The 27190-nt window shown below is 37.1% G+C and overlaps 1 protein-coding gene across 1 annotated transcript; it reads left to right on the plus strand.

Moving 5' to 3' along the window:
• Nucleotides 1-1245: 1245 nt before the first annotated feature.
• LOC115222811 (chitin synthase chs-2-like) lies at nucleotides 1246-25594 on the plus strand. Its single transcript, XM_029793116.2, has 15 exons — nucleotides 1246-1267; nucleotides 2925-3086; nucleotides 3906-4305; nucleotides 5540-6447; nucleotides 7622-7721; nucleotides 9144-9298; nucleotides 10072-10151; nucleotides 11179-11269; nucleotides 12911-13064; nucleotides 17268-17478; nucleotides 17775-17975; nucleotides 19182-19579; nucleotides 21135-21535; nucleotides 23079-23257; nucleotides 24331-25594. Exons 2-15 carry the CDS (start codon nucleotides 2938-2940, stop codon nucleotides 25377-25379), a joined length of 4476 nt encoding a protein of 1491 aa, XP_029648976.1. The 5' UTR covers nucleotides 1246-1267; nucleotides 2925-2937; the 3' UTR covers nucleotides 25380-25594.
• The last annotated feature ends 1596 nt before the right edge of the window (nucleotides 25595-27190 follow it).

A 27190-nucleotide genomic window follows, 5' to 3' on the forward strand; every position in this document is an offset into this window, starting at 1 on the left:
AACGCCGCCTTGGAGCATTCCATCACCCCAGGGGACAATACCATCCACTTTGGAAACTATTTTGTTGAGTAGCATTCCAGGTTTCTAATAGTGGTCGAACGCTGTTTCTGATTTCGCCATTCTGTTATTGAAAATGTCATAAATGTTCAGGCGCAAGCGTGGATATGTGGTAAGAATCTTGCTTCCCCAATCACACGGTTCCCGGTTCAGTTCCATGGCATGGCACCTCGGACAAATGTCTTCTACTATAGCTTCGGGCCAACTGAAATCACATTATCTCTGCAGTTACAGGGTGATCTAGTTACAGCTGAGTGGACTAGAGTAATGGAAAATGCAGCCTCTTGCTCAAAAACACCATGAATCACCCGGCCCAGGAATCGAAACCATGAATCACCCGGCTCAGGGAATCGAAACCCTGATCTGGTGAAGTCTTTTAAATAAAATTAGGAAAATTAATATCTCAATTAACATTACGAATTAAAAATGTACCAGACGGGAAATTGAGTTAAAGTTTACAGTCCAGATATTGTAGTTTTACTCTATTAATAACAGTTAATAAACTTTCCTTTGTTAGGAGATAAAGTTCTAAGTTTACGTCTTGAATGACAAGACATCGTAAAAGTAATTGTTTGATAATGCTTCGGGATAAGAAAACATTTTGAAAATAGCGAGAAATAATTCCTCATTCAAAAGAGTTCGGAAAATTGGAATGTTACCGTTCTTCTCATTAAACAAATATTGCTCTTGAATAATAATATAAAATTTCATCTTGGAATAACTTTATGTTCTCGTTATTACACATTTCATTGGTCAAAATATAGTAATTAGAATATTAATTACGTTTTTATTCCCATTTTGACATTTTTAACTTATTTCTAATAATCTTTAAGCTGATGGGGTTGGAGAAGAGGTCCCTGCCACCGAAAGAATACGAGAAACGATGGAAGGGTGTGATGAGAAAGGTGGGTGTTAGTAACCCAGCTTAATCATTGATGAAAAGAAAAGATCGTTGCTGGGCTTTTATAGGCTGCCGGGTTCGATCCTTTAACCTTTGTGTTCGTTTTTCTTTCTTTGATTTAGTTTTATTTTTAAAAAAAGTTCTAGTCAAAGGAAAATTGAATCGGTATATAAAATACTTTTAAATCATTCGAACTCATGTAACATTTTTTGTCTTTTGTTTGTCCTGTATTGTCCCATTCTATATAAGATCATTATGATCGTAATAAAGATACCATTTCTAATAATCTTTAAGCTGGTAATGCTACGTGTGAGTATACACCTGTTTTTGATAATAATAATAATGATACGGTGTTAGAATCTATAATTATAGTCTTCTAAAATAGTGAAATATCTTTACGAACCTGTATTTTAAAAAAAACGCAAATAACAAATTCTCACAATTAAAACACGTTGAAAAATAGAGGATTTGCTTTAAAGTTTACAATTTGATAATTTCTTTTAATTTGGGTCGTTTAAGTTTCCGAAAAAAAAAAAAACATTGTTTCCATTTGACATTTTTTTAAATACGAATGTCCTTCATGTTAAGCTGTTGTCACTCTTATATTTAAAACAGGGGTAGGGAAACCCTAGCACAATTGCACTCGCAGGCTGGTATACTCGTATGTACAAAATATAGTAAATTGTAGTTCCTTCATATTTGATAAATTTAAATATTAACTAAAGTAGGAGATAACTAATGAAGTATAATATATACTCTGCTGCTCAAAAGAGAGCATAGGATTGGTTAAAATTCGAAAAATTAAACTACGTTAAACAAACAAATTACAATTTTCTCAAGAAAGCCAAGAGAAAAAAATGTTTTATTTTGACACATTCTACCAGTATACGAAGTTTTAAAGTGTTTAGTTAACTAGAAATTGTCTGCCGTTCAAAAGGAAAAGATCCTATCCTTTAAGTATTATTTCGTGATGTGCAAACTGATACCATGAGTTTACTTTCGGGTGGATTCATTAGGTTATTTTTTGTATTATCTGAAACAGAATACCCGCATATCGATTAACCCCCACCCCCAAGGAAAAAAAATGGATCTAATATTGACTTTTATCAGATACTTTGTGTATTTGTAGATAAATATATGATAAATAAGACCCCAAGGTACGATGTGTAGATGCATATAATGCTGAACAGTTGTACCTGATTGATTTGGAAATTTATTTTCCCAAATTATAAATATCAGATTTTATTCGCTTGTTACTTACGCTGCATTCTGAAGCTACCCACGCTCCATTTCGACAAACACTGCTCTAAATATTACTGAACAGAAAAACTTCTGACTAGAATTGATGGACAATTTTGCAGGGTTTTTTTAAAATTCCCAAATAACTATAAACGTACATTTGCAAACTCATCATAGACAGCGCAGAGATGCGAAGGAGGCAAGATCTAACCACCTTTGTTTTTTACTTTGTCGAACACCAACGGTCTGCACTGATAGAGGGGAAACCTGTAGATGTTTGTAGATGACTATTCAGGTACACAACTGGAACATTTCGAAATGTCTTAAGGAAACCTATCGCTTTCCAGATTTTTTTTAACCATTTAGAAAAAAACCCCCATAGAGACTTGTTTTGTAATCTGTGGAGGGATTGGTTCAGCTTCTTTTATATTATATATATGAAAACAAAACACTCAACAGGAGCGTGTTGGATAATAGTTTTATGTATTGGTACTTAGTGAAATGTGAACGTACTTTCGAAGAAAGAACGCTACAGAATGTAGAATTTGTGCGTGTGTTTTGGGGTTTTTTTTAAGCGTGTCTATCTGAATTAAACACTATTTTACCGTATCGGTAGTCTGTGCTGCGAAAAAGCCAGATCTAGGTTAGGGTTAAACTGCACGCTAAAGTATAAATAGCTTGGTGGACAGCACACTGAATTTGCATCCTTAATTTCTTTTCATTGTAGGAACGGAAGTAAAATGGCTTGTTACGATCCAGCAGAACTCGATCCAGTGGTGGTCAATGCTGCCAGCTATTGCGATAATAAAGACAGTAAACGGCTAAATATATCGATGAGTTCTTTGTCTGACGATAATCAATCAGTATTTTCCAAAGCAAGCGATCAATCGTAAGGGAAAAATTCTTTTACTTTCATTGCACAGACTGTTGTTTCATGCCTTTGAGTGCCACCCCAACCTGGCGGGGGGGCAAAGGTTGAATATAAACTTTTATTTCTAAGAACAAATCACTTGTTTTAACCATTTTCTTACTAAATTTCTGTTGAAATACACTGTCTTTATCTCAATTAATTTTGAAATTAAGGAAGAATACAGTGGCCCAAAAGTAGGTTTACAGTTATCACGTAGGCATTTTAAATTTCTTTTTAAATATTTTATTACATTTAAATTTCTATCTTACAATCATATTCTTTATGCACATCTTGAACAGACAATGTTTAATCTCTAAGATGCTCGAAATGTCCTCCTTCAACATGCTAGGGCACTACCTTGAAGAATCTTTAGACGAATGAATCGACCTCAGTAGTTTTTTTTTAAGACTGTTATTTATTCTACTAGTCTTGTCTTTTGCCGAACCGCCAAGTTACGGGAACGTAAACACACAAACATCGGTTGTCAAGCGATGGCAAGAGACACAAAGACATCCCTCAAACATACATAAATAATATACACGATGGGCTTCTTTCAGTTTCCGTCTACCAAATCCACTCACAAGGCCTTGATCGATCCGAGGCTATAGCAGAAGATACTTGCCCAATGTGTCCCGCAACACTGAACCCAAGACCAAGTGATTGGGAAGCGAGCTTCTTACCACACAGCCACGCCTTTTATATTCTACATAAACATATACTTCAACAAGAGACCTACTGTGGAACTATGCGCTTATATCTGTGATCCCTTCTTGTTAATCTTCTAATTTTTCGTTTCAGAATGTGTCCTGTCGTCTGGGATGTTTTCGAGTCACGCAATGTGGAAATGGAGACCACACCCAGTTCCAGTGTAGAATATCTTAAAATCATATTTAAGTTACTTTTTACGTGTCTACTCTGCTTGTTAGTGCTATTCTTTGGTTTCCTGAACAAACTGACTCTCGTTCAAATCAACCAACATTTAAATATAAAGACTCATACCGGCAACCAGAACTGCAAAGAAGTGCTTTTAGTCAACACCACCATCACAAACAACAGCACGAAATCCTACACGGAAGTTACATATATTTGGGCTTTGTTTTTATGTATATCCATGCCTTATATTCAAGCTTCATTATCTCTCATTAAACGTTTTATTTTTAAAAATACTCAACCAATAAAAACGAATACATTTCTTTGGGTGAGTAACATTTATTATATTTTCAATTTGACGTCGGTTTTTCTCGGGCGGGTGTTGAGGTCTTTTGCAAGCCATTTGTTAAAAATGGAGTGTTATCTTTATATTCATCATCAGCTACGTGCCTTATCTGCGTCCAAGGATTGGCTTGCCAAGACTTTCAAGACTCTCCAGTTCCTTCTGTGTTGTGCTGTCATACACACAATCAGCTAGGATCTTGTTTCCAGTTCATTCTTTGATGTATTCAGTTCACGAACGTCTTTTTCTCTTCCCCTTGACGCTTCCTGTCAGTGTAGTCTTGGGAAACGACTCGCGACGCATATTTTATGTCTAAAATATGATAGCTTAGTGGACTTGATACTCGACAATAAGTGTCTTTGAACTTTCATCTTTTCTAATACTACAGCACTTGTTGTCCTATCTTTCCAACTCATTCTACCCAATCTACGAAAGACACACATTTCAAAATCATTTATCTGCTTTTCCATTGCTCTCTACATTATCCAAGTTTCTGCCCAGTAAAGGGCAACTGGTACGATATAACACTTAACTAGCCTCAATGTTAGGTTGTATTTTGAGGTGAAGATCTTTTTCATCCTTATAAATATTGACATTATATTCTGTATAAGTGGCTACTGTGAATAAAGAAATGTATGTCTTGTTTTCTTTCCTATTGCTGTAACTTCCGTTTTTCTGAACAGACAGGCTATACATTTCTTTGATTCAAACCCTCTCTCTGAATTCCTTTTATTAATTACAAAGCATTTTTGTTCAAACATTCCTACAGTCCACCATCAACATCGTCTGTAGTGAACTCCTTCATTTTCTCCGTTCTCTGCTTCCATGTTTAACAATTCAGTGTAAATATTAACCATGCTGATTTAAGTTGAAGCAATTCAATTTAAACATCATTCGTCATCCAGTTGTGTGAATCTAAGAGAGCCTATAATGGCTCTTGATAATTTTTTTTTTAATGAAATACCCGTAATATCTTAGAGACTGGTTTCATTCGGAATAATGGTGATATCTTGAAGTGCTACCAATTTCTAAGCCTCTATATTGCAAGTTTATTTGTATATTTGAACACATATCGCTACCATTATTTTTGTTTTGTTTGATCTTCCATAATTTTTCTTTCTGTTGTCTTCTGTTCAGGTGAAACTAAAACCAATATTTCTCATTTATTTAACCCTACAGTTTCTTTCAAATAATATTATACATATTTCTATCGTTTTAGGTGATGGCTGTAGAAAGCTTTCATTCGATTGGTTTGTTTGTGCTGGCGTATTTGGTTTTACCACAATTAGAAGTAACCCAAGCATTACTGGTTTTGGAAGGAATTGGTATTTTACCAAGTGTTTTCAAAGTCATGGAACAGAAGCAGCAAAAACCTATAATCCAGCTCTTCGATTGGTTGGCCATTTTTGGACAATCGAGCATTATACTCTACTGGGTTCTTGTACGCCCTGTAAACGATGGTCGTTGGTGTTATTTGAATTTAATCTTACCACTGTCTCTAATTTTCATATCGTTCCAGTGGTGGGATAATTATCTTGCCGTAAAGCCATCAAGCAATGTCCTGAAAAAGCTGTCGGTTTTAAGGAAAAACTTGCAAAAAACTCGTACAAGGACGTACCTAATTGTGACAATCTGGAAAGCGATCCTCTGTTTCCTCTTGGTTGTGTTCGCCGTGGGTGGAAAAGATGGAGATTGTTTTAAAATACTTTTCTATCGCAGGAAAATCGCTGATGGTTGTCTAGGTGGTTTGTTAAACCTGAAAAACTCTGGCTATCGCGACGAACCCCTCATAACTGCTCTGATCAATCTACTCTCGAGTTTTTTGTGCTATCAATGCGTTAAGTTAGCTTGTAGAATACTTTGCCAGATTCCTTGCTTTGTCTTACCATTGGCAGTGTTGACACCTCTGGCACTAATTATTTTGTCTGCTATCAAAATAAATAAATTGCAATGGACAAATATACTGGGAACTTTTCAATGGATTCAGGCTAGTTATTGGAACGAGTACATGGAATGCAGCTTTGAGAAAGAACACATACTCTTGGGAATCATTTGGGTAATATCGTTATTGATTGTTGCAAACCAAATCTTTAGTTCCAAGACAGAGAGACTGGCATCAAGTGAAAAGTAAGATTCTCCATCGCCTTCTTGTAATTCTTGTTATAGTTTGTATCTTAGAGACTGCATTTTGAAACGCATGTGTTGTGGTATCTGTCCATCCACTTCCTCTGCTGACAGCGATCAAGTTTAATTCCAAACATAACACAGTGAAGGGGCATTTGCGTGGTCGTTCGACTTGGTAATAAGAGCAGTCAAAAAAGCTTTCAAAACCTTCATTTGCTCATCAACAATCGTATTTTTATTAAATTATTATTGATTATTTTTAGTTTCAAAAAGCTTTTGGGTTCTCCGTTTTTAAACCTCTAGCTACGCCACTCGCGGGCTGAACTCGTGTTTGAAAAAGGCCGAATGTTTGGCATACTAGATATAACATGACCACTGTCAAAAGAGGGAATTTGTCAACCGTGTCCACATACAGTAGACTGGCAGAATGGCTAAAACGTCGGACGAAATTACTGCGATCAACTGCCTTTTTATCGATTTTCATCAAGTTTTAAGTACTGGAGTTGATATAATATTCTTTTGATATATTCTAGACGAAAATATTTATTATAACAGAAGACTAATAGAGAACGGGACATAGACTTTGAAACTTAGTTTTGTCAATAGGTTGATGACGTAGTTAGCTTATTACAAGTAAGTACACGATATCTCAGAGGAATAACAAAATATTGATACAGGTACAGCATCGATTTTCTAGACAATGTTAGTCCAGAACCTCTTATAATCTTCACTAATTCATAGTTATGTACAAGTACTTATGGCTGTGGTAAGGAGCTTGCTTCCTAACCATATGGCTCTGCGTTCAGTCCCACCGCGTGGCAACTTGGGCAAGCGTCTTCTACTATAGCCTCGAGCCGACCAAAGCCTTGTGAGTGGATTTGGTAGCCAGAAACTAGAAGCCCGTCGTAATTATCTCCCTGTCTATCTATTTCTCTATCTATCTCTATCATGTTTCAGTAATGATCTCATTATGTATGAAGCTTACAACTACTGATATAGGTAATTAAAGAGTTTTTTTTTTAATTATGGCCTTGGTGGGATGCGGTCGCTCCCCCTTTAGCTACACCACTGGTTACATCACATTTGTTCAGTATAGATAGTTTTATTGTTTTTGGGCGGGCTTTTTCCCCGTCGGTAAACAAAAGCAATGATTTGTTGCTGTTGTTTGTATTTCCAGGTTGTTTGTCAAACCAATGTATTGTGCCATCAACTTGGAACAATTCCTGTTTCTCAACAAACGACGGAACGATTTTCGATTCAAATCAATCGAATCAAGTGTAAGAATTGTTCGTTTATACAAATAATTGATGATACATCGATTAATACGTTCTACCTTTCTTATAAACATTATCGATTACCAGAACTATCCTTATTATCGAATTGTATTGTGGAATAGTTATTGATCTTCTTAGTGTTTTCTGCTTAATTATTCTCGAACTTCCAAGAGAAGTCTTTAAGCTAACATTCGAATGGTTTGGAAAGACTAAAGTAAATGCGACTGGCTTAGTGGTTAGGGTGTTCCACTCACGACCGTAAGATCGCGGGTTCGATTCCGGGAGCGGGAGGTCCGTTGTGTTCTTTCTTTAGCAAAACACTTCATTTCACGTTGTTCCAGACTGTTCTGCTGTATACGAGTAACCCTGCGACGAACTGCCGTTCCATTCGGCAGTGGTGGGGCGCGTTGGGATCTTGGTCACTTACACACCGTGGAAACCGAGTGACCAGCTCTAAAAGTCATAGGGCTCGCGACAGTAATGCCTAGAAATTGATGAGGGGCGGAATATAAGAGCCCAAAGGCGCGCGCCCGTTTGTGTAGCTCAAAGTTCTACGGAAACAAGTCCACAAATTGGTTTCAGTTTCCAGTTCGAAATCAGTTTATATAAATGATTTCTGATTTGAGCACAAGGCCTGCAGTTTTGAGAAGAGGGGCAATAAGTCGATACCATCGATTTCATTACTTGAGTGGTACTTTATTTAATCGACGTCGTGTGAATGCAGGACTAAGTTGACATCGGCAAGATTTGAAATCAGAACCTAAAGAGTCGGAAGATTCTGCCAGCCCGCCACCTTGTTTATAAAATTAATGCCCTTTAAACCAGGCATGGGCAATCCTTTGGGAGAAACGGGCCACATAAGTCATGGATCTTCATCAGGTGGGTCGCACTGTTAAAAAAATAATATGCAAAATAATTCTTCGTTAGGCGTGCCATGCAGAAAGTCCCACAGGCAGCAGATTGCTTATCACAATATCCCACACTTCGTGTTAATGAGGTAGGATCCAATGGCGTAGCTAGTATGTGTGCTACCCAGAGTAGCTCTTGTAAAAGTCGCCCCTTAACTCACTCGCCCCCACAGAAAGACAGCCTATACAGCAGAGCCCAAAAATACCGTTTCCATAAAAACGTCAGCTGAATCAGGCCTTCCCCAAACACTCTTTTATCTATGGTGTGGGTTTACTCAGTAGACACTGGGCCATAAGCCTTCTGTACAGATTACATGTTCAGCCAATTGCATCTTGTCATATATATTTCATAAAAACAATTTTTATCCAACCATGGACCTAAAATAAATTCGCATTTCACTCTTTTTAAAGGGATATTTATAGGTAACGAAAAGCAGAACGTATTATTGCCATTTTGTTCATGCTGTTATAATAATAATAATAATAATAATAATAATAATGCTTCATTTATCAACAGATTCGAAATTATTCGCGGAGTTCTTACCCCGGTTCAGAAAGTGCTTCTATTAATTTAGGTCTGGCTGAGGTAATGAAACCAAGGATTTTTGTTTGTGTTACTCTGTGGCATGAAAGTGAAATCGAGATGATGAAACTTCTGAAGTCGATCTTCAGGTGAGCCTCATTTGAAATTACAAGGATGTCCAACACAAATAGAAGTATGCGCGCGCGTGTGTGTGTGTGTGTGTGTATTAAAAAAGATTAAAATATTTATACAAGGTGCAGGAGTGGCTGTGTGGTAAGTAACTTGCTTACCAACCACATGGTTCCGGGTTCAGTCCCACTGCATGGCACCTGGAGCAAGTGTCTTTTACTATAGCCTCAGGCAGACCAAAGCCTTGTGAGTGGATTTGGTAGACGGAAACTGAAAAGAAGCCCGTCGTATATATGTATATATGTGAATATATATATATTATATATATATATATATATATATGCATATGTGTGTCTGTGTTTGTCCCCCTAGCATTGCTTGACAACCGATGCTGGTGTGTTTATGTCCCCGTTACTTAGAAGTTCGGCAAAAGAGACCGATGGAATAAGTACTGGGCTTACAAATGGAATAAGTCCCGGGGTCGAGTTGCTCGATTAAAGGCGGTGCTCCAGCATGGCCGCAGTCAAATGACTGAAACAAGTAAAAGAGTAAGGGTTATTATAGAGAAATCCTTTTTAATTACATAGATAATCAGTAACTAACAGTTGCTACTAATGCACAGAAGTAATTCTGTACTAGATTAAAGAGATGTTACTGATTATGGCCAGACATTTTGTCTATTGTCTTACCAGATCTGCTGCTCCACTGGTTTTAACCAGAACAGATCTGTTTCCATTCTGTTCCTTATTTTCACATTAATTCTTATAATTAAATTCTTCTGTTTTTATCACAGATTGGACATTGACCAGTGTGCTCGCCGCCACGCACGACTGTATTTTGACCTTGTGGATCCAGACTATTATACATTTGAAGGTGACAATTATTGCATTACTTTTAAGGGTTCTCACGTGTTTTCTTTTCTCTCTCTCTCTCTTATTCACGCCTTTTCTCTTTCTCTCTCTCACCCACTTTTGCATGCACACTGTCTCTCTCTCTCTCCCCTTTTCTCTTTTTATTCGCACTCTCTTTTTCTTTCGTTTGCTCTCCCTTTCTCACTCACCTGCTTTCACATGTGCTCTTTCTCGTTTTCGCTCCCTCTTTTTCTTTGCTCTCTGCACTCTCTCTGTTTTTCACTCACACCTTTTCTCTTTCCCCCTCTCTCTCTCTCTCTCTCTCTTGCCCGCTTTCGCACGCACTCTTTCTCACTTTCGCTCTCTCCTTCAAACTTGTTCTCTCACTCGCTTAATTATTTTATGAATTATTAACTCCATCAATATTATCAACTGTACAGGAAATATATTTCTAGAATATACCAATTTCTTTGTTTGAATTCAGTAAAGTTGGTTGCTTACGTATGTGGTTATGGGCATGGCAGATAGCATTCCATTCCTCAGTCTACCTGACTGATAAACAAGTTCCACTCCGATTTTACTTTTAACTATTAGCAGGAAAGACATCAGACTGTTAAATTAAAAAAAAAAATTTAATTCCAACTAGGTTCAGCCCATATGAGGTCACTCAAATCTGTAGTATTGAGCAGAATATTTACTTTAATAACTCTGCTTCAGTATCTCAGCACTGAATCTGTCTCAAATGTAATGGAAAATAGGTCAGTTTCACAACATTGATGTTCGTGTCATGAAAGCAAAGTCTGAAGAAAGTAATAGTCATTTCCTTTGATTTCAAATAGGAAATAATGCTTACTGACCAAAAACAAGAAACATAAAAACGATAATGTTATCAAAAATAGTGGTCAAATATTCATTTTTCTGATATATCGATTTAAAAATTTTTTTAACCTCAATTAATGATATTTTTTTCTAATGAAACATCAATTGATGTCCTCTCACATTTAAGGGTTAAATAAAAAACTCCAACTTCCTTTTACATGTTCTTACAGCTCACCTTATAATAGACGATGCCTTTGACAAAGATGGCCAGATCAATTATTTTGTTAAGCAATTAATGAGTGTCATGGATTCAGCTCTGAGGTATGTAACAATTATTTAACAATTTTACCTTAAACAACCTTATAGTCACAGTTGCAGCTAGTGTGTGGTACAGTGCAGTGGTGCAGCTAGTGTGTGTGCAACTGAGGGCAACCCTTCAGTTCACTGCACTCTTTGCTTCTATACAGGTTTAACCCTTTTGTTACCATATTTCTGTTGAGATGCTCTGTGTTTCTGTCAATTAGTTTTAAATATAACAAAGAATTTAGTAAAATAACTTAGTTATCATTAAGCTAATGTTAGGAACATAAATTGTGACTAAGGTTTCGTGGAAGATTTTAATTCAGAACTTATGCAAACAAGACATTTGTACTACAGAGCCAGGGGCGGTTTCTGTCGGGTTGATATTGAAAGGGTTAAAAGCATTGCCTAGGCAGACTGCCCTCACCCCTAGCTGCACTAAGGTTTGGTGGAAGATTTTAATTCAGAGCTTTTGAAAACAAGACATTTGTACTACAGAGCCAGAGGCAGTTTCTGCCGGGTTGATATTGCTTAGGCAGACTGCCCTCACCCCTACATGCACCACTGGTGAAGTGGGTTACTGACTGTCATCGTGCTCTCTCTCTTTCCATTTATATGAGTGTATATTTGTGTGAGTATGTTTACTTACAGTACCACAATGCACTGGCACCGAAATGTCCATTCAGCCCTGCCAAATCACCAGCTTCCAAACAGTTGCACTTTGTTGTCTGAGTGTGCTAGTGCTGAAGGTGTTAGACTCTTGAGCAGGTCATTTCACTCGGCTCCAAATCTATGTATCTAAAAATGAGTGCCAGGCAAGTGCTGGTACAATCCTCTCTACTCTTCAGCTGTCACATTCTCAATATTCTCCCGGGTTAAAACTAGGTTCTGCTTACTAACTACATAGTTAGTCCCCATTACTCTGGAAGTAGCAAAAAGCTAGTTTCCTGGTTTAAAAAGATATTTCTCACCCCTCAACTTACTCCCAAGGAGATTGTTCTTGTTGTGGACAGACGTCATTTCCTATATGCATGAGATCTCCCAGTGACTTATTTTATTGACCCCTAAAGGATGAAATGCAAAGTTGGCCTTGGTGGATTTTGAACTCAGAAGGTAAGCACGAACAAATACCACTAAGCCTTTCACCAGGCATGCTAACGATTCTGTCTCACACATTCTCTGAGTGGCTGTGTGGTAAGTAGCTTGCTTACCAACCACATGGTTCCAGGTTCATTCCCACTGCGTGGCACCTTGGGCAAGTGTCTTCTACTATAGCCTCGGGCCAACCAAAGCCTTGTGAGTGAATTTAGTAGACGGAAACTGAAAGAAGCCCGTCATATATATGTATATATATATATATATATATGTATGTGTATATATGTTGGTGTGTCTGTGTTTGTCCCCCAACACCAGTTTATATTTTTTTGGCAATTTCATTATTCACACACTTAACATAGGACAATACAATAAACTGTAAATATTACGTATATAACAAATGTTTGGTGTTATTAAGAAACATTGTTGAAGCACAACTTGTTACTGTTGACTATTTAACATGTTACTGATAAGACATCATTTGCTGTTATAAAAAAAAAAAAGAGAACAAAAATGAAATGCATGATCATCGATACAGAAATTCATAGACATTTTTCTTTTATCCAGCTGTGTACATAACATTGTTCTTCGTATGAAACCTCCCACTAAATACGACACTCCTTATGGTGGCCGTTTGGAATGGACTCTTCCAGGTGGAAATTTGTTCATGATTCACATGAAAAATAAGCACAAGATTCGTAGCAAGAAGAGATGGAGTCAAGTAAGTAATACGACATCCATTGACTCTCATTTTCACTAGAACTTGCGATAAACTAACTGTTATGTGTAGTTTGGGTTCTGATGGGATAGACAACCAATATGAAGCCATTGTTATTGTTTTAGGTGTTTATTTACTTTGCATGTTACACGGACTGTCAACATTCAGCGTAGTGATACATTTATACTTTAGACACAGTTCGTACTGTTCTAACAAAATAGTGCCAAAAGTGGGGATGTATTCTACATACGTATACCTGCGTATACACATAGATATAAATGTGTAACACTAACAAACATTGGTTTCATACATTATTAGTAGTATTTTAGTAACTTTACCTTCTACTTTATAGTGTTTGTTGCATGTTTACTGTGTAAGACTAAATGTTGGACATAAACAGTCACTATGTCTGTTTAAACACTTTCCCGCTCTTCAATGGCTTGTTTTCTCAGCAGCTTCTGACAATTCTCTGTCCTTTGCAGCTAGTCTGAGACTCCTGAGTATCCAGTGAGCCCTGGTTCCAACAAATCTAACACTTCTCTCTCCTTTTGAATTATTGATTTGTTTTATTTCTTTGTCTCTCATGTCTGAGTGAAAGAGAAGCAATGTCATGTTGGTAGCATTAGTGACAGAGATAGAAAGGAAAAAAACACAAGGAAAGGTACTCTTTTACTTGTTTCAGTCATTTGACTGCAGCCATGCTGGAGCACCACCTTTAGTCGAGCAAATCGGCCCCAGGACTTATTCATTGGAAGCCTAGTACTTATTCTATCGGCCTCTTTGGCCGAACCGCTAAGTTACGGGGACATAAAAACAACACCATCGGTTACCAAGCGATGTTGGGGGACAAACACAGACACACCAACATATACACGCACATATATATATATATATGACAGGCTTCTTTCAATTTCCATCTACCAAATCCACTCACAAGGCTTTGGTCAGCCCAAGGATATAGTAGAAGACATTTGCCCAAGGTGCCACGCAGTGGGAATGAACCTGGAACCATGTGGTTGGTAAGCAAGCTACTTACCACACAGCCACTCAGAGAATGTGTGAGACAGAATCGTTAGCATGCCTGGAGAAAGGCTTAGTGGTGTTTGTCTGTGCTTACCTTCTGAGTTCAAAATCCACCAAGGCCAACTTTGCATTTCATCCTTTAGGGGTCAATAAAATAAGGATAAGTTAAGGACCAGTTGAGCACTGGGGTTGATGTAATTGACTTAACTACTCTTGGGCAAGAATATATAAACTACATCGCTCTGCCAAGCCAGTATGGCAGCACAGGCTCATCAAAGTAGTATTATCTGAAGCTCAGATTCAAGGCATGCATATCAAACCATGGATGGTGGAGAGAACATGCTAAGGCCTTCATCCTGCAGTGAACTGAACATAGGTAATCCGCACACATACACACATGCTCATATATATATATACATCATCATCGTTGAACATCTCTTTTTTTCATGCTGGCATTTGAATGATACATGTGAACACACACACACACATACATATGATCAATGTATAATGTCTGCTTTCCATGGTGGCAAAGGTTTGATGGTATGGTGATCCTATTCTGCCATTTATTCATCAGGGCAAAGGTCTTCTACTATAGTCTCAGGCCAACCAGTCTTGTGAGTGGATCTGATAGACAGAAACTGAAAGAAGCCCATTACCTGTGTGTATTGTTCAAATTTACAGAAAAAGACAAAAACAGGTGAAGGAACAGCAAGCAGGTGTATTTGTTTAATGTTCAGGAAACGTCTTTGATGTTTCAAGCCTACACTTCGAGCCTATGCTGACCAAAAGGATTGAGAGGGGCAAAAAAACAAAAAACAAAAAAAAACACAATGAAAATATGTGTGTGTGTGTGTGTGTGTATATAAATATATATATATATATATATATATCCGTAATAATGAAGGGTGAAATTAATTAATTTGGAAAAATTATCAATTACACCAAGTAGTCTTCGGCATGTAAAAGCCTCATTCGAGGAAAATTTAAGTAATACTAAGCAATAAGGTTTAGCAACGAGTTGCCTTACCACATACCGAATTTAGAAATAGCAGTCAAAGGGTTATAGCTATTTCTTCTACTAAAAAGGGAGATCTCAGTAAAAACAGCATTTGGAAGGCACAAACAGGTAAGAGAGAATGAATTGACTGCAATCTATCATACATTTTTTTAAAAAAATGTATGATAGATTGCAGTCATTCATTCTCTCTTACCTGTTTGTGCCTTCCAAATGCTGTTTTTACTGAGATCTCCCTTTTTAGTAGAAGAAATAGCTATAACCCTTTGACTGCTATTTCTAAATTCGGTATGTGGTAAGGCAACTCGTTGCTAAACCCTTATTGCTTAGTATATATATATATATATATAATTATATAAAGTGAAAGTCAAAAGCACAGTTAGACAGCTTTTTAATCACTACAAATGTTTCAATATATATAAATCCATGTATATATAGGATTTAAAGTTAATTTTGAATTTAAATGAAATTATGTAAACGATTTTCACACAAATACCTATTTCTTTACTACCCACAAGGGGCTAAACACAGAGAGGGCAAACAAACGGATTAAGTCGATTATATCGACCCCAGTGCGTAACTGGTACTTATTTAATCGACCCCGAAAGGATGAAAGGCAAAATCGACCTCGGTGGAATGTGAACTCAGAACGTAACGGCAGACGAAATACGGCTACGCATTTCGCCCGGCTTGTTCAATTATGGATCACGGTCAAAGGGAGACAATCCCTTGTTGACATAACGAAGACTTTTCCTCCCCCCATTTTCTAGAGATACCTATTTCTTTACTACCCACAAGGGGCTAAACACAGAGGGGACAAACAAGGACAGACAAACGGATTAAGTCGATTATATCGACACCAGTGCGTAACTGGTACTTAATTTGTCGACTCCGAAAGGATGAAAGGCAAAGTCGACATCTTTTCACACAAATACCCAAAACTAGAATTGGTAGCCTACCATAATAATACATAATACTACCGCCCATTTGGGAATTCTAAGGGTGAACAAGCTCTGTTTGTACTAATACGCTCTTAACAGCACACACATCAATTATATATATATATATATAGGTGCAGGCATGGCTGAGGTGAAAAACTTGCTTCCTAACCACATGGTTCTGGGTTCAGACTCCAATGTCTCTCTCTCACTCTTTCTATTATATATAAATATATATATTAAATTAGAGATAAAACCACTATTAGGCAAATCAAACAGTGAAAATCATAAACCAATACATAGAAATAAAATTAATTAATAAAAAATATATAAAATATAAAATTCAAAATTTAAAATATATAAAATATATTAATTTTATTTCTATGTATTGGTTTATGATTTTCACTGTTTGATTTGCCTAATAGTGGTTTTTATCTCTAATTTAATATATATATATATATATATATATATATACACTATAAAATTAGATTTAATCCTAAATCTAATTTTTCCATGTAAGTTTGGATTTACTCCCTAATATTATTATTATAAATAAATAAATATATATATATATATATATATGTCCCGGATGAACCAACTTCACGGCAGGTGGTGCAGATGAGGGCAGCTGCATTGAACTCTCTCATGCACCAAATGGCAGTTGCTAAAAAGCATTCGTGAAGTAAAATCATGTAGCAACACCAAATGGCAGTGCCCCAGCATGGCCACAGCTCGTGAGCTGAAACTAGATAAAATAAAAAATAAAAATATATATGAGTGGCTGTGTGGTAAGTAGCTTGCTAACCAACCACATGGTTCCGCGTTCAGTCCCACTGCGTGGCATCTTGGGCAAGTGTCTTCTGCTATAGCCCCGGGCCGACCAATGCCTTGTGAGTGGATTTGGTAGACGGAAACTGAAAGAAGCCCGTCGTATATATATATATATATATATATGTATATGTGTGTATGTGTGTGTGTTTGTCAACCTAGCATTGCTTGACAACCGATGCTGGGGTGTTTACATCCCCGTCACTTAGCGGTTCGGCAAAAGAGACCGATATAATAAGTACTGGGCTTACAATGAATAAGTCCCGGGGTCTATTTGCTCGATTAAATGTGGTGCTCCAGCATGGCCACAGTCAAATGACTGAAACAAGTAAAAGAGTAAAAAGAGTATATATATCTCTGCACATGCCACCAAGCAATTTGTATTATATTTGAATGTTACAGGTGATGTATATGTACTGGATCCTTGGTTACCGCATCATGTCCATTGATGGCCCAGTCCATCTGAAACGGTCAATTGCCGAGAACACTTACTTGCTTACTTTGGATGGTGATATTGAATTTCATCCTCCATCCTTTCTAAAACTACTCGATCGAATGAAAAAGGATCCTCGTGTTGGTGCAGCATGCGGTAGAATCCACCCTGTTGGCTCTGGTAAGCTCCTTTATTAAAGTAGCCTTCTGGGACAGGATTTTCTAGAATATTTCTTCCGTACATTTTTATATTCTTTAGTCCTGTCTCTCTCTCTCTCTCTCTCTCTTTCACTCGTCCTGTCTCTCTCTCTCTCTCTTTCACTCGTCCTGTCTCTCTCTCTCTTTCACTCGTCCTGTCTCTCTCTCTCTTCCACTCGTCCTGTCTCTCTTTCTCTCCTTCATCCGCTCTCTCACCTGTCCCATCTCTCTCCTCTCTTTCCTTTGTCTACCTGGTAAAAAGAAAATCATCCCTTTTAGGTCCTCTGATCTGGTACCAGAAATTTGAATACGCCATCAGCCACTGGTTACAGAAATCTGCCGAACACGTGATGGGTTGTGTCCTGTGCAGTCCAGGTTGTTTTAGTCTGTTCCGTGGCTCAGCACTGATGGATGACAATATTCTCAGCACCTACACCAGTCTCTCAAGTCAACCCATTGACTACTTGCAAAAAGATCAAGGTAACTTTGTTCTACTGTTATCATTCTCCCTCTTTCTTTGACTACAAAACATGAGACATACCTTAACAACAAATAATATCTTGTAGCTTTGGTTCAATGCAAATAAATTTAATAGGAGAATAATTAATTTAATAGACCCTATTTTTTTTACTTGTTTCAGTCATTAGATAGCGGCCATGCTGGAGCACCGCTTTTAGTCGAAGAAATCGAACCCCAGGACTTACTCTTTGTAAGTCTAGTACTTATTCTATCAGTCTCTTTTGTCGAGCTGCTAAGTTTTGCTGACATAAATACACCAACACTGGTTGTCAAGCAATGGTGGGGAAACAAACACAAAGATATACACACACACACACACACACACATACATACATACACACACACACACACACGACGGGTTTCTTTCAGTTTCTGTTCTATCAAATCCACTCACAAGGCTTTAGCAGAAGACACTCGCCCAAGGTGCCACACGATGGGACTGAATCCCAAACCATGTGGTTGGGAAGCATGTTTCTTACCACACAGCCATGCCTGCACCTATATATATATATATATTTTCATTGTGTTTTTTTTTTTTGTCCCTCACAATCCTTTTGGTCAAAAAGCGTAGGCTCAAAACATCTTGGCAAGATTCTAACTTAAAATGTCTAGCAGGATGGCCATGTGGTAAGGAGCTCACTTTGCAACCAGATGGTTTTATGTTTAGTCCCACTCACAAGGCCTTGGTCAGCCCAGGATTATAGTAGAATACAATTGCCCAGGGTGCCACACAGCGGGATTGAACCTAAAATTACATACTTAGGAAGGAAACTTCTTAACCCATTCACAAGGCTTTAGAGAGCCCAGTGCTGTAGTAGAAGGCGCTTGCTCAGGGTGCCATACAGCAGGATTGAACCCAAGACCACATACTTAGGTAGGAAACTTAATCCCACCCACAAGGCTTTAGTCAGCCTGGGGTTATAGTAGAAGACACTTGCCTAGGGTGCCACACAGTGGGACTGAACCTAAAATTATGTACTTAGGAAGGTAACTTCTTAACCACAAAGCCACACCTGTATGCAGTAATTAATTCATCTTAATTATGAAAATTAAATGAATTTATTAAATTTAGGTCTGACACCTTTAGAACCTTACATGTCTTTTTTTTGTTTTTGTTAATTATTGTATCAATTAAAATTTTTTAAAAAATGGAAAATTCCAATTCAGGTGAAGATCGCTGGTTGAGCACACTTTTACTGAAGCGGGGTTACCGTGTGGAATACTGTGCCGCAGCAGATGCTATGACCTTTGCCCCTGAAGGTTTCAAAGAGTTCTTCAATCAAAGACGACGTTGGATGCCATCAACTCTGGCCAATATGTATGACATTCTGAGCGACTGGAGAACTGTGGTGAAACAAAACAACAGCATCTCGTTAATCTACCTGATGTACCAAGCAGCATTGATGGCTATATCGTTTATCTCACCTGGCACGATATTTGTACTGCTGGTTGGTGCCATCAACAGAGCTTTCCCAGCTTTATCTTTGACATCAACATTCTTACTGAACTTAGTCCCAATTGTAATAATGATATTGTTGTGTAAATACGCTTCAACAGATACACAGGTAAGTCCTTCTACCTGTTCTTTCCATACATGACAATGCACATGCATGTTTGTGCGTGTGTGTGTGTGTGTGTGTGTATATATATACCAACCAATTGTGGCCATTTGCCAGCCTCCTCTGGCCCCTGTGCTGGTGGCACGTAAAAAGCACCCACTACACTCACGGAGTGGTTGGCGTTAGGAAGGGCATCAAGCTGTAGAAACGCTGTCAGATCAGACTGGAGCCTGGTACAGCCTCCTGGCTTCCCAGACCCCGGTCGAACTGTCCAACCCATGCTAGCATGGAAAACGTACGTTAAACGATGATGATGATGATATATCTGTATGTATGTATATATATACATATATACACACACACACATATACATCATCATTGTTTAACGTTCTTCTTCCATGCTGGCATGGGTTGGGTGGTTTGACAGGTGGTCAGGCAGGAGCCTGCATCATGCTTATGTGTCTGTTTTAACATGGTTCCTATGGCTGGATGCTCCTTCCTAATGCCATCCATTCCACGGAGTGAGCCAAGTGCTTTTTATATGGCACTTAACACATTTGGTAGGAGTTGCAAATATTTATATGTTTGACTGAGTTCCATGTGACTTTAAGCTTCATGGGCTCATAGGATGAATTCACCTCAGCAGATATCTGTAGAACGGTCATATACAGCTGAGTCATACTGGCATCGAAATATAGTTAAACACAATTCAGGTAAAAGCTTTGTCTGCTCTGCAAAGCTCGTCTGTAGTTGCTGGCTACCTCATGTCAACATAGTGGAAACCGGTACTGCTACTGGATATGCATGAGGAATTCCATAGTATCTGTAGAGTTCATATACATAGATAAATGACAGAAAATGGAACAAATGACAGTCCTTATTTAAAAATCATTACAATTGTTTTGACAAGTTTTTACACTTGTAGTACATTGGTGAAATATTGTGTAATCATTTAAATAGATTCTATTGTCATTTCACTCAGTACTCTCTCTCTCTTTTACTTGTTTCAGTCATTTGACTGCAGCCATGCTGGAGCACCGCCTTTAATCGAGCAACTCGACCCCGGGACTTATTCTTTGTAAGCCCAGTACTTATTCTATCGGTCTCTTTTGCCGAACCGCTAAGTGACGGGGACATAAACACACTGGCATCGGTTGTCAAGCAATGCTAGGGGGACAAACACAGACACACAAACACACATATACATATACATACATATATACGACGGGCTTTTTCAGTTTCCGTCTACCAAATCCACTCACAATGCTTTGGTCGGCCCGGGGCTATAGTAGAAGACACTTGCCAAAGGTGCCACGCAGTGGGACTGAACCCGGAACCATGTGGTTGGTAAGCAAGCTACTTACCACACAGCCACTCCTACACCTTAGTGTGAGAATAAAATGACAACAGGATCTAACAAATGACTTATTTAACCCTTTTACATTTAACCCAGGCATATCTCCATCAATAGATTTTGCCTGACCCATGCAAGCATGGAATAGGGGACATTCAATGACAATGGTGCCAATGAGTACATTACTGTTCCCTCTTCTCCTTTCAGTTGAACTTTGCAATAATCTTAACGATGATCTACACCGTTGTCATGATGACCGTCTTAGCAGGACTCTGCCTGGAGATTGCTGGTTCTTTGTTCTGTTCAACAACAACGATATTTGCAACTTTGGTCTTCATGGCATTTGTTTCCGCTGCACTTCTGCATCCGCAAGAGTTTTCAGCTATCTTTGGAGGGTTTGTGTTCCTTTTGGCAGTACCAACCATGTCCATCATTTTGGTAATCTATGCCATGGGAAATTTGCATATTGTATCCTGGGGTACTCGTGAAGTGGTGCAACAAAACTCGAAAGTACTTTCAGCTGATGGCAACCATGACGTGTCTTCAAGTGGAGTGTCTTTCTCGGCACTTTCTCCAGTGAGTAAAACAATTCGAAAGAAATTTCAAAGGTATGTTTTATTTTTAAATTTAAAAAGTTATAATTAACCCTTTAGATACCAACACGCCTGAGAGCGCCCCTGATTCTGAAACAAAGTTCAGGCTTTAAAGTGGTCTAAATTAAAAGCTTCCATCAGTTTAATTAATGCCCCAAACACCAGGTTAACAATGGCAAAATTATTTTACTAAATTCATTATTTTCAAAATCAATTGAAATAAAGTTGGTGTATTTCAACAGTGACAAAAGGAAGATGATGAGCGAGCAGAATAATTAGGAAGACAAGCAAAATGCTTAGAAGCATTTCATCTATCTTTATATTCTGAGCTCAAATTCTGCCGAGGTCAACTTTGCCTTTTATAGTTTTGGGGTAATTGAAATAAGTACCAGTTGAGCACTGGAACTGACGCAATCAACTTACTCCGTCCCCCAAAGTTGCTGGCCTTGTGTCCAAATTAGAAGGCTGGTGAATTGACAGTCAGTCATTAGAGCATTGGACAAAAGCACCATGCTATAAACACTTGCAATTCTTTGTTCTGAGTTCAAATTCTATCAAGGCCACCATCCCCAAATTGCTGGCCTTGTGTCAAAATTTGAAATCAACATTAGAAGGTCAGTAAATGGCAGAAGCAACAAAGCTTCCCACAAAATGCCATCTGGCGTTTAGTTATTCCTCTTGATATTCTGAGTTCAAAACCTGCTACTGTCAGTTATGTATTTATCCTTTCAGGGGCTCAATAAAATGAGTTCTTTAAACGTCCAGATATTGCCTTTATTGAACTCATAAAGCAAAATATGCTGAATATGCTCCTTTGTCACTTCCATTATAGCTTTGAAAAAATAGCTGTTAAAATCAAACTGCACTTTTCAAAACTTGCACTAAGAATAAGTACATGGTAAAATGACTACCTGCTTTTATAGCAAGTCGATGCAGGTAGTTTATCCTGTCCCCTTCCGACTTTTAGTTTATGCAATTGAGAAAAACCGTATTATTTATGGGATGACCCAATATATAATTATTTTTTGGGGGTTGTTTGTATGCGTGTTTCTGTCTCTTTCAACATATAGACAATGCAAAACAGACTTTAAATAAAAGACGTTCATGTTGAACAATTTATAATGGTAAGTGTCTGATTAACAAACATTTTTACCAGTTGCATAGTGATGGGTAACGACCTAATCTTCTGTAACAAACATTCCTGGCCTTCAGGAAGGACATTTGGCCATAGAAAATCTGCTTAACCCTTTAGTGTTCGCATTATTCTGCCAAAATTAATCCTTTTTTATCTAAATTGTTTTGAACTAATCATGCATCATCTTGTAGCTATGAGATTTCAATGAGGTAGGTGTTAATTTTTAAAATGATATTGTAGGGTTTGTGTGAGAGACCAGATCTGGCCAGTCTGACCATAAAACAGGCAGAATACTTTTGGCCGGATATGGCCAGTTTAAATGCTAAAGGGTTAAATGAATTCTATTTTCCTCATGCAAACATGAAACGATGGACTTTGAAACAATGCTTATATTTCAAAAGCTTATTTATGTCCTGTCCACAGCTTCATCAACGCCATTCGAAAATGTTTCCAGAAATCCACACCAGAACAATGCGATGTTCAACATCAAGAAATTTTGACACGCATCCAAGAACTAGAATCCAAACTGAACAAACTTACAAACCAACAAAAACATGAAAAGCCATCTTGCACATTGGAGTCGGTTGGCTTTCAAGAAATTAGTATGTAACTTAATGAATTTTTTCTTTGTTATGGTTATTCCAGCAATAATGTTAAATATCTACTAAAAAATAGATTTGTTTTAATAAACTTGACATAATCATCATTTAACGTCCATTTTCCATGCTGGCATGGATTGGACGGTTTGATAGGAGCTGCACTGACAAAAAATAGTTCCAAATATGACATTCCTCAACAAAAAGTAGATTGGTGTATAAAAGTGCTTTCTACAGTTAAGGATAATGAAATTTTGAGTGGACATATCTGATTTCCTCAGTAAACGGGTTAATTGACTTGAAGACTATATGCAAGATTTGAACAGTGGGTAACAAAGCCATATTTTGATACTACATGTTTCCGAGTTCAAATTTTGTTTGCTCTCGACACTATCCTTTCGCTCTAAGATCCCTGAAAATTAAGGGGATTTGAGAGGCAACATTCCATATAGATTGTGGGCTATTGTTGTTTAGCCCCAGGCAAATTTTGACTGATCAGATCTATGATCATACATATTCTAGTCATGTCCAACTTTTCTTTGTAAGTATATCAGGGACTACATTGTTCAATGTGTCCTGTCATTTTTAAAAAGACATGGAGTTGTTCGAGGTAAATTTAGCTGCTATTTCTAAAGGCAACAACATCAGTTTTGTGAAATCCCTATTTCTTAGCAAGCTGCATTCACTTTAGCTGTTCGAAGTTTGTTTCCCAACGACATAGTTACAGATCAGTTCTGCTGCATGGAAACTTGGGCAGATACCTTCCACTATAGCCTCAGGTCAACTAAAGCCTTGCAAGTGGCTTTGCTAAATGGAAACTGAAAGAAGCACACTGTGTGTGTGTGCATGCACATGCTTGTGTCTCCTTACCTTGACATCACCTAATAGGTTTGTCATCAGGTAGGGTATCTAGCTAATACAAAACTCTTCCACACTGTAAACTCATCTGACCCATGCAAGCATTGAAAAATAGAAGTTAAAACAATGAAGATGGCATAGCTAAATTACTAAATTTATCTAATCTCCCCAATAAATATGATTTGTTTTTAATTATTTTTTTTTGTTTCCTTTTTGCCAAGGTACTGAAAATAATGCCAACCCCAACATTACTGTCAATCCAAACCACTGGTGTGATGATGAAGTCCTCGGCCAAAGTGAAATAGCTCACATCTCACTACAAGAGTCAAAGTTTTGGAAGGACTTCATTCACAAATATCTGCTACCTTTAAAAAGTAATCCCGAAGCCCAGAAGCAAAAAAGATTCAGCCTAGAAAGACTTCGGAATAAACTGGCCACATTGTACCTGTTAGCTAACATGTCATTTATTTTGTTGGTATTGTCTCTTGAGAATAGCAGCTTTTCTAACGACAAGCTCACATTCTTGATCTCTTGTAATTTCAAAGATGTTACCTACGATAAAGTTCGACCTCTCTCGGTTATATTTGTAATAGTGTTTGGGGTGATACTCATTTGCCAAATGTTAGCAATGCTTTTCCATCGTGCGTTGACCATTATCCATATCATAGCATCAATAGACCTAAACATCGGCCATCCATGGCAAAAGAAAGCGCAGTCTAACACTCTACAATTGATTCGTGACATGCAACGGCTGGATAAGCAAGTAGTTGAGACCGATTCCATACTAACAACAGAAGACTGCCAGGAACCAAGCAGTGACAATTATCTGAATCTGGAACATAAAAGACAACCGGAATGGGTTAACCGCCTTGACAACAACCAAACAACATGTAGTTCTTTAGAAGGCCATTTTAAAGAGAATTTCTATAGAATAGCCAGCAGGACTTTTGCGAAAAGTAAATCAGAACAAGTAATATATAAACAAAGATCAGTTGGACACCATGTAACCTCTCTTCCTGTTCTTGAACGAAACACAAAGAACAACAGGCAGATACGAAAATGCAACTCAGCTGCTCGACAAATCATTGAACACGGCAGATGGAATCCAGAATCCACTGAATGGAATGAACCGAAAATGAATAATATTCATTCAAATAAACCCAACACGAATACCAATCATCACAGCCAAGGCAGCCATTTTTCTTTATTTGCAACTGATTCAACACATTCCACTACAGAAAAACAGTTCTTGCAAGAAACATCTGTATAGACAACTTTCATTGGCACAAATCGTCTGTCATAATATTTGATCATTAATCATACATTATGATGTTTCTTTAAGCATTAACCTTCAAATAGAAATCTAATGGTTGGAGGATTCCATTCAGTAGTCTAACGCTAATTCATAAGTTGCTCAGAAGGTTATTATTAGGGTTTACGTATTGAAAAAACCCATCAAAGCATACAATATAATCGTCTTTCAAATTTGTTATACTCTTTAACAAATATATAAATATATATATATTTATATACTTTAACATATCTTTTAACAAATGTTTCCTTATAATATTAATTATCTTAAAACACAAATCTATATAAGTAATTAAATCATACAATATATGCCTGTTTGGAATTTATATATTTTAACTAACATAAAATATATATTTACATATGTTATAATATATAAACATATATATTTGTTTCTTTAAAATATTTACTCATCTTCAACAATAAATCTATTCAAACCATTAAAGTTTACAATATACCCTGCTTGGAAATTTATACATTTTAACAAACATCATTATTTTTGTGACACGGCATTCAATCAACTTCCCTAATTACAAACTTGTTACATTTCCTACATAAAATTATTACTATTTTAAGACATTAAATATCACTTCTTTTCTTCAATAACTTGTATTAATTCATAGCTGATGTCTTCAAAATTTCCTTCAAACAAGTTCAATTTTTCCCACTTTCAATAAATTCCACACGAAAAATATACTTAATCATACCTGTTTTAACACACACACACTCTTTAAGCATATCTTCATTTCTCTTTCCTATTATGTTTTTAAGAAAAAACGTTTTATATTCACGAATATATTTTTCTTGCTCTTCTTTCAAAATTGATCTCATTTCATTTTCTCAAAATCAAATTAAATAAAAACTTGAATGACAGTCCAAGCATCAAATTATAAAATACACACTCTCTCTCTCTCCTATGTATATAGTAGTATGTATATATGTATATAGTACTATCAATTTGTTTTTATTTTTACCTGCATGGATACATGCATGTCTATATATATGTGTATGTATGTCTTTGTGTGTGTGTACATGCTTAAGCTTACAGATGTTACCACTGTATGCTTTATCTTTGATTCGATATTCTGGTAAAACAAACCAAAAAATGTAGACAGATAGGATCAATCTTTTTTTCTCTTTTAATAAATCTCTAATTCATTGCCTTATTCTTGAGTTCAGCTTCTACTGTAAAATAAATACTTGTAACATAACTATATTCCAATAATCAAACGATACCAAATCCATTTATAATTGAAATATTAACTATAAAAGGCATTTAGTAAAGTATACAGATATTGTGATTTTGTCACAACACTTCGTGAAAATTCCAGTAATATTTATAACAGTGACTTCTAAAATGGAAATCTTATAAAATGCTATTCCTTTTCAATCGACATTTGCACCAATTTTTTGTTTAGCTGTGAATAATATCCATTCACACCAAACACTATAACCCTGTGTGTTTGTATATAGGAACAAGAGTGGCTGTGTGGCAAGAAGTTTGCTTCCCAGCCACATAGTTTCGGGTCCAGTCCCACTGCATGGTACCTTCAGCAAGTGTCTTCTACTATAGCCCCAGGGCAACCAAAGCCTTGCCAGTGGATTTAGTAGAAGGAAACTGAAAGAAGCCTGTCATGTGTGTGTAAATTATAGAAAACAGAAGAGAATTTCGATTATCCCCATTTGGTCAATTGTAATAAAAGGAAAATGCATACGATTTACATAGTTTTAATATATTTTAAATGAAAGAGTATTGTAGTTGTCTACGGGTTT

The sequence above is a fragment of the Octopus sinensis genome, linkage group LG21 (assembly GCF_006345805.1).
Source record: "Octopus sinensis linkage group LG21, ASM634580v1, whole genome shotgun sequence".
Taxonomy (NCBI): domain Eukaryota; kingdom Metazoa; phylum Mollusca; class Cephalopoda; order Octopoda; family Octopodidae; genus Octopus; species Octopus sinensis.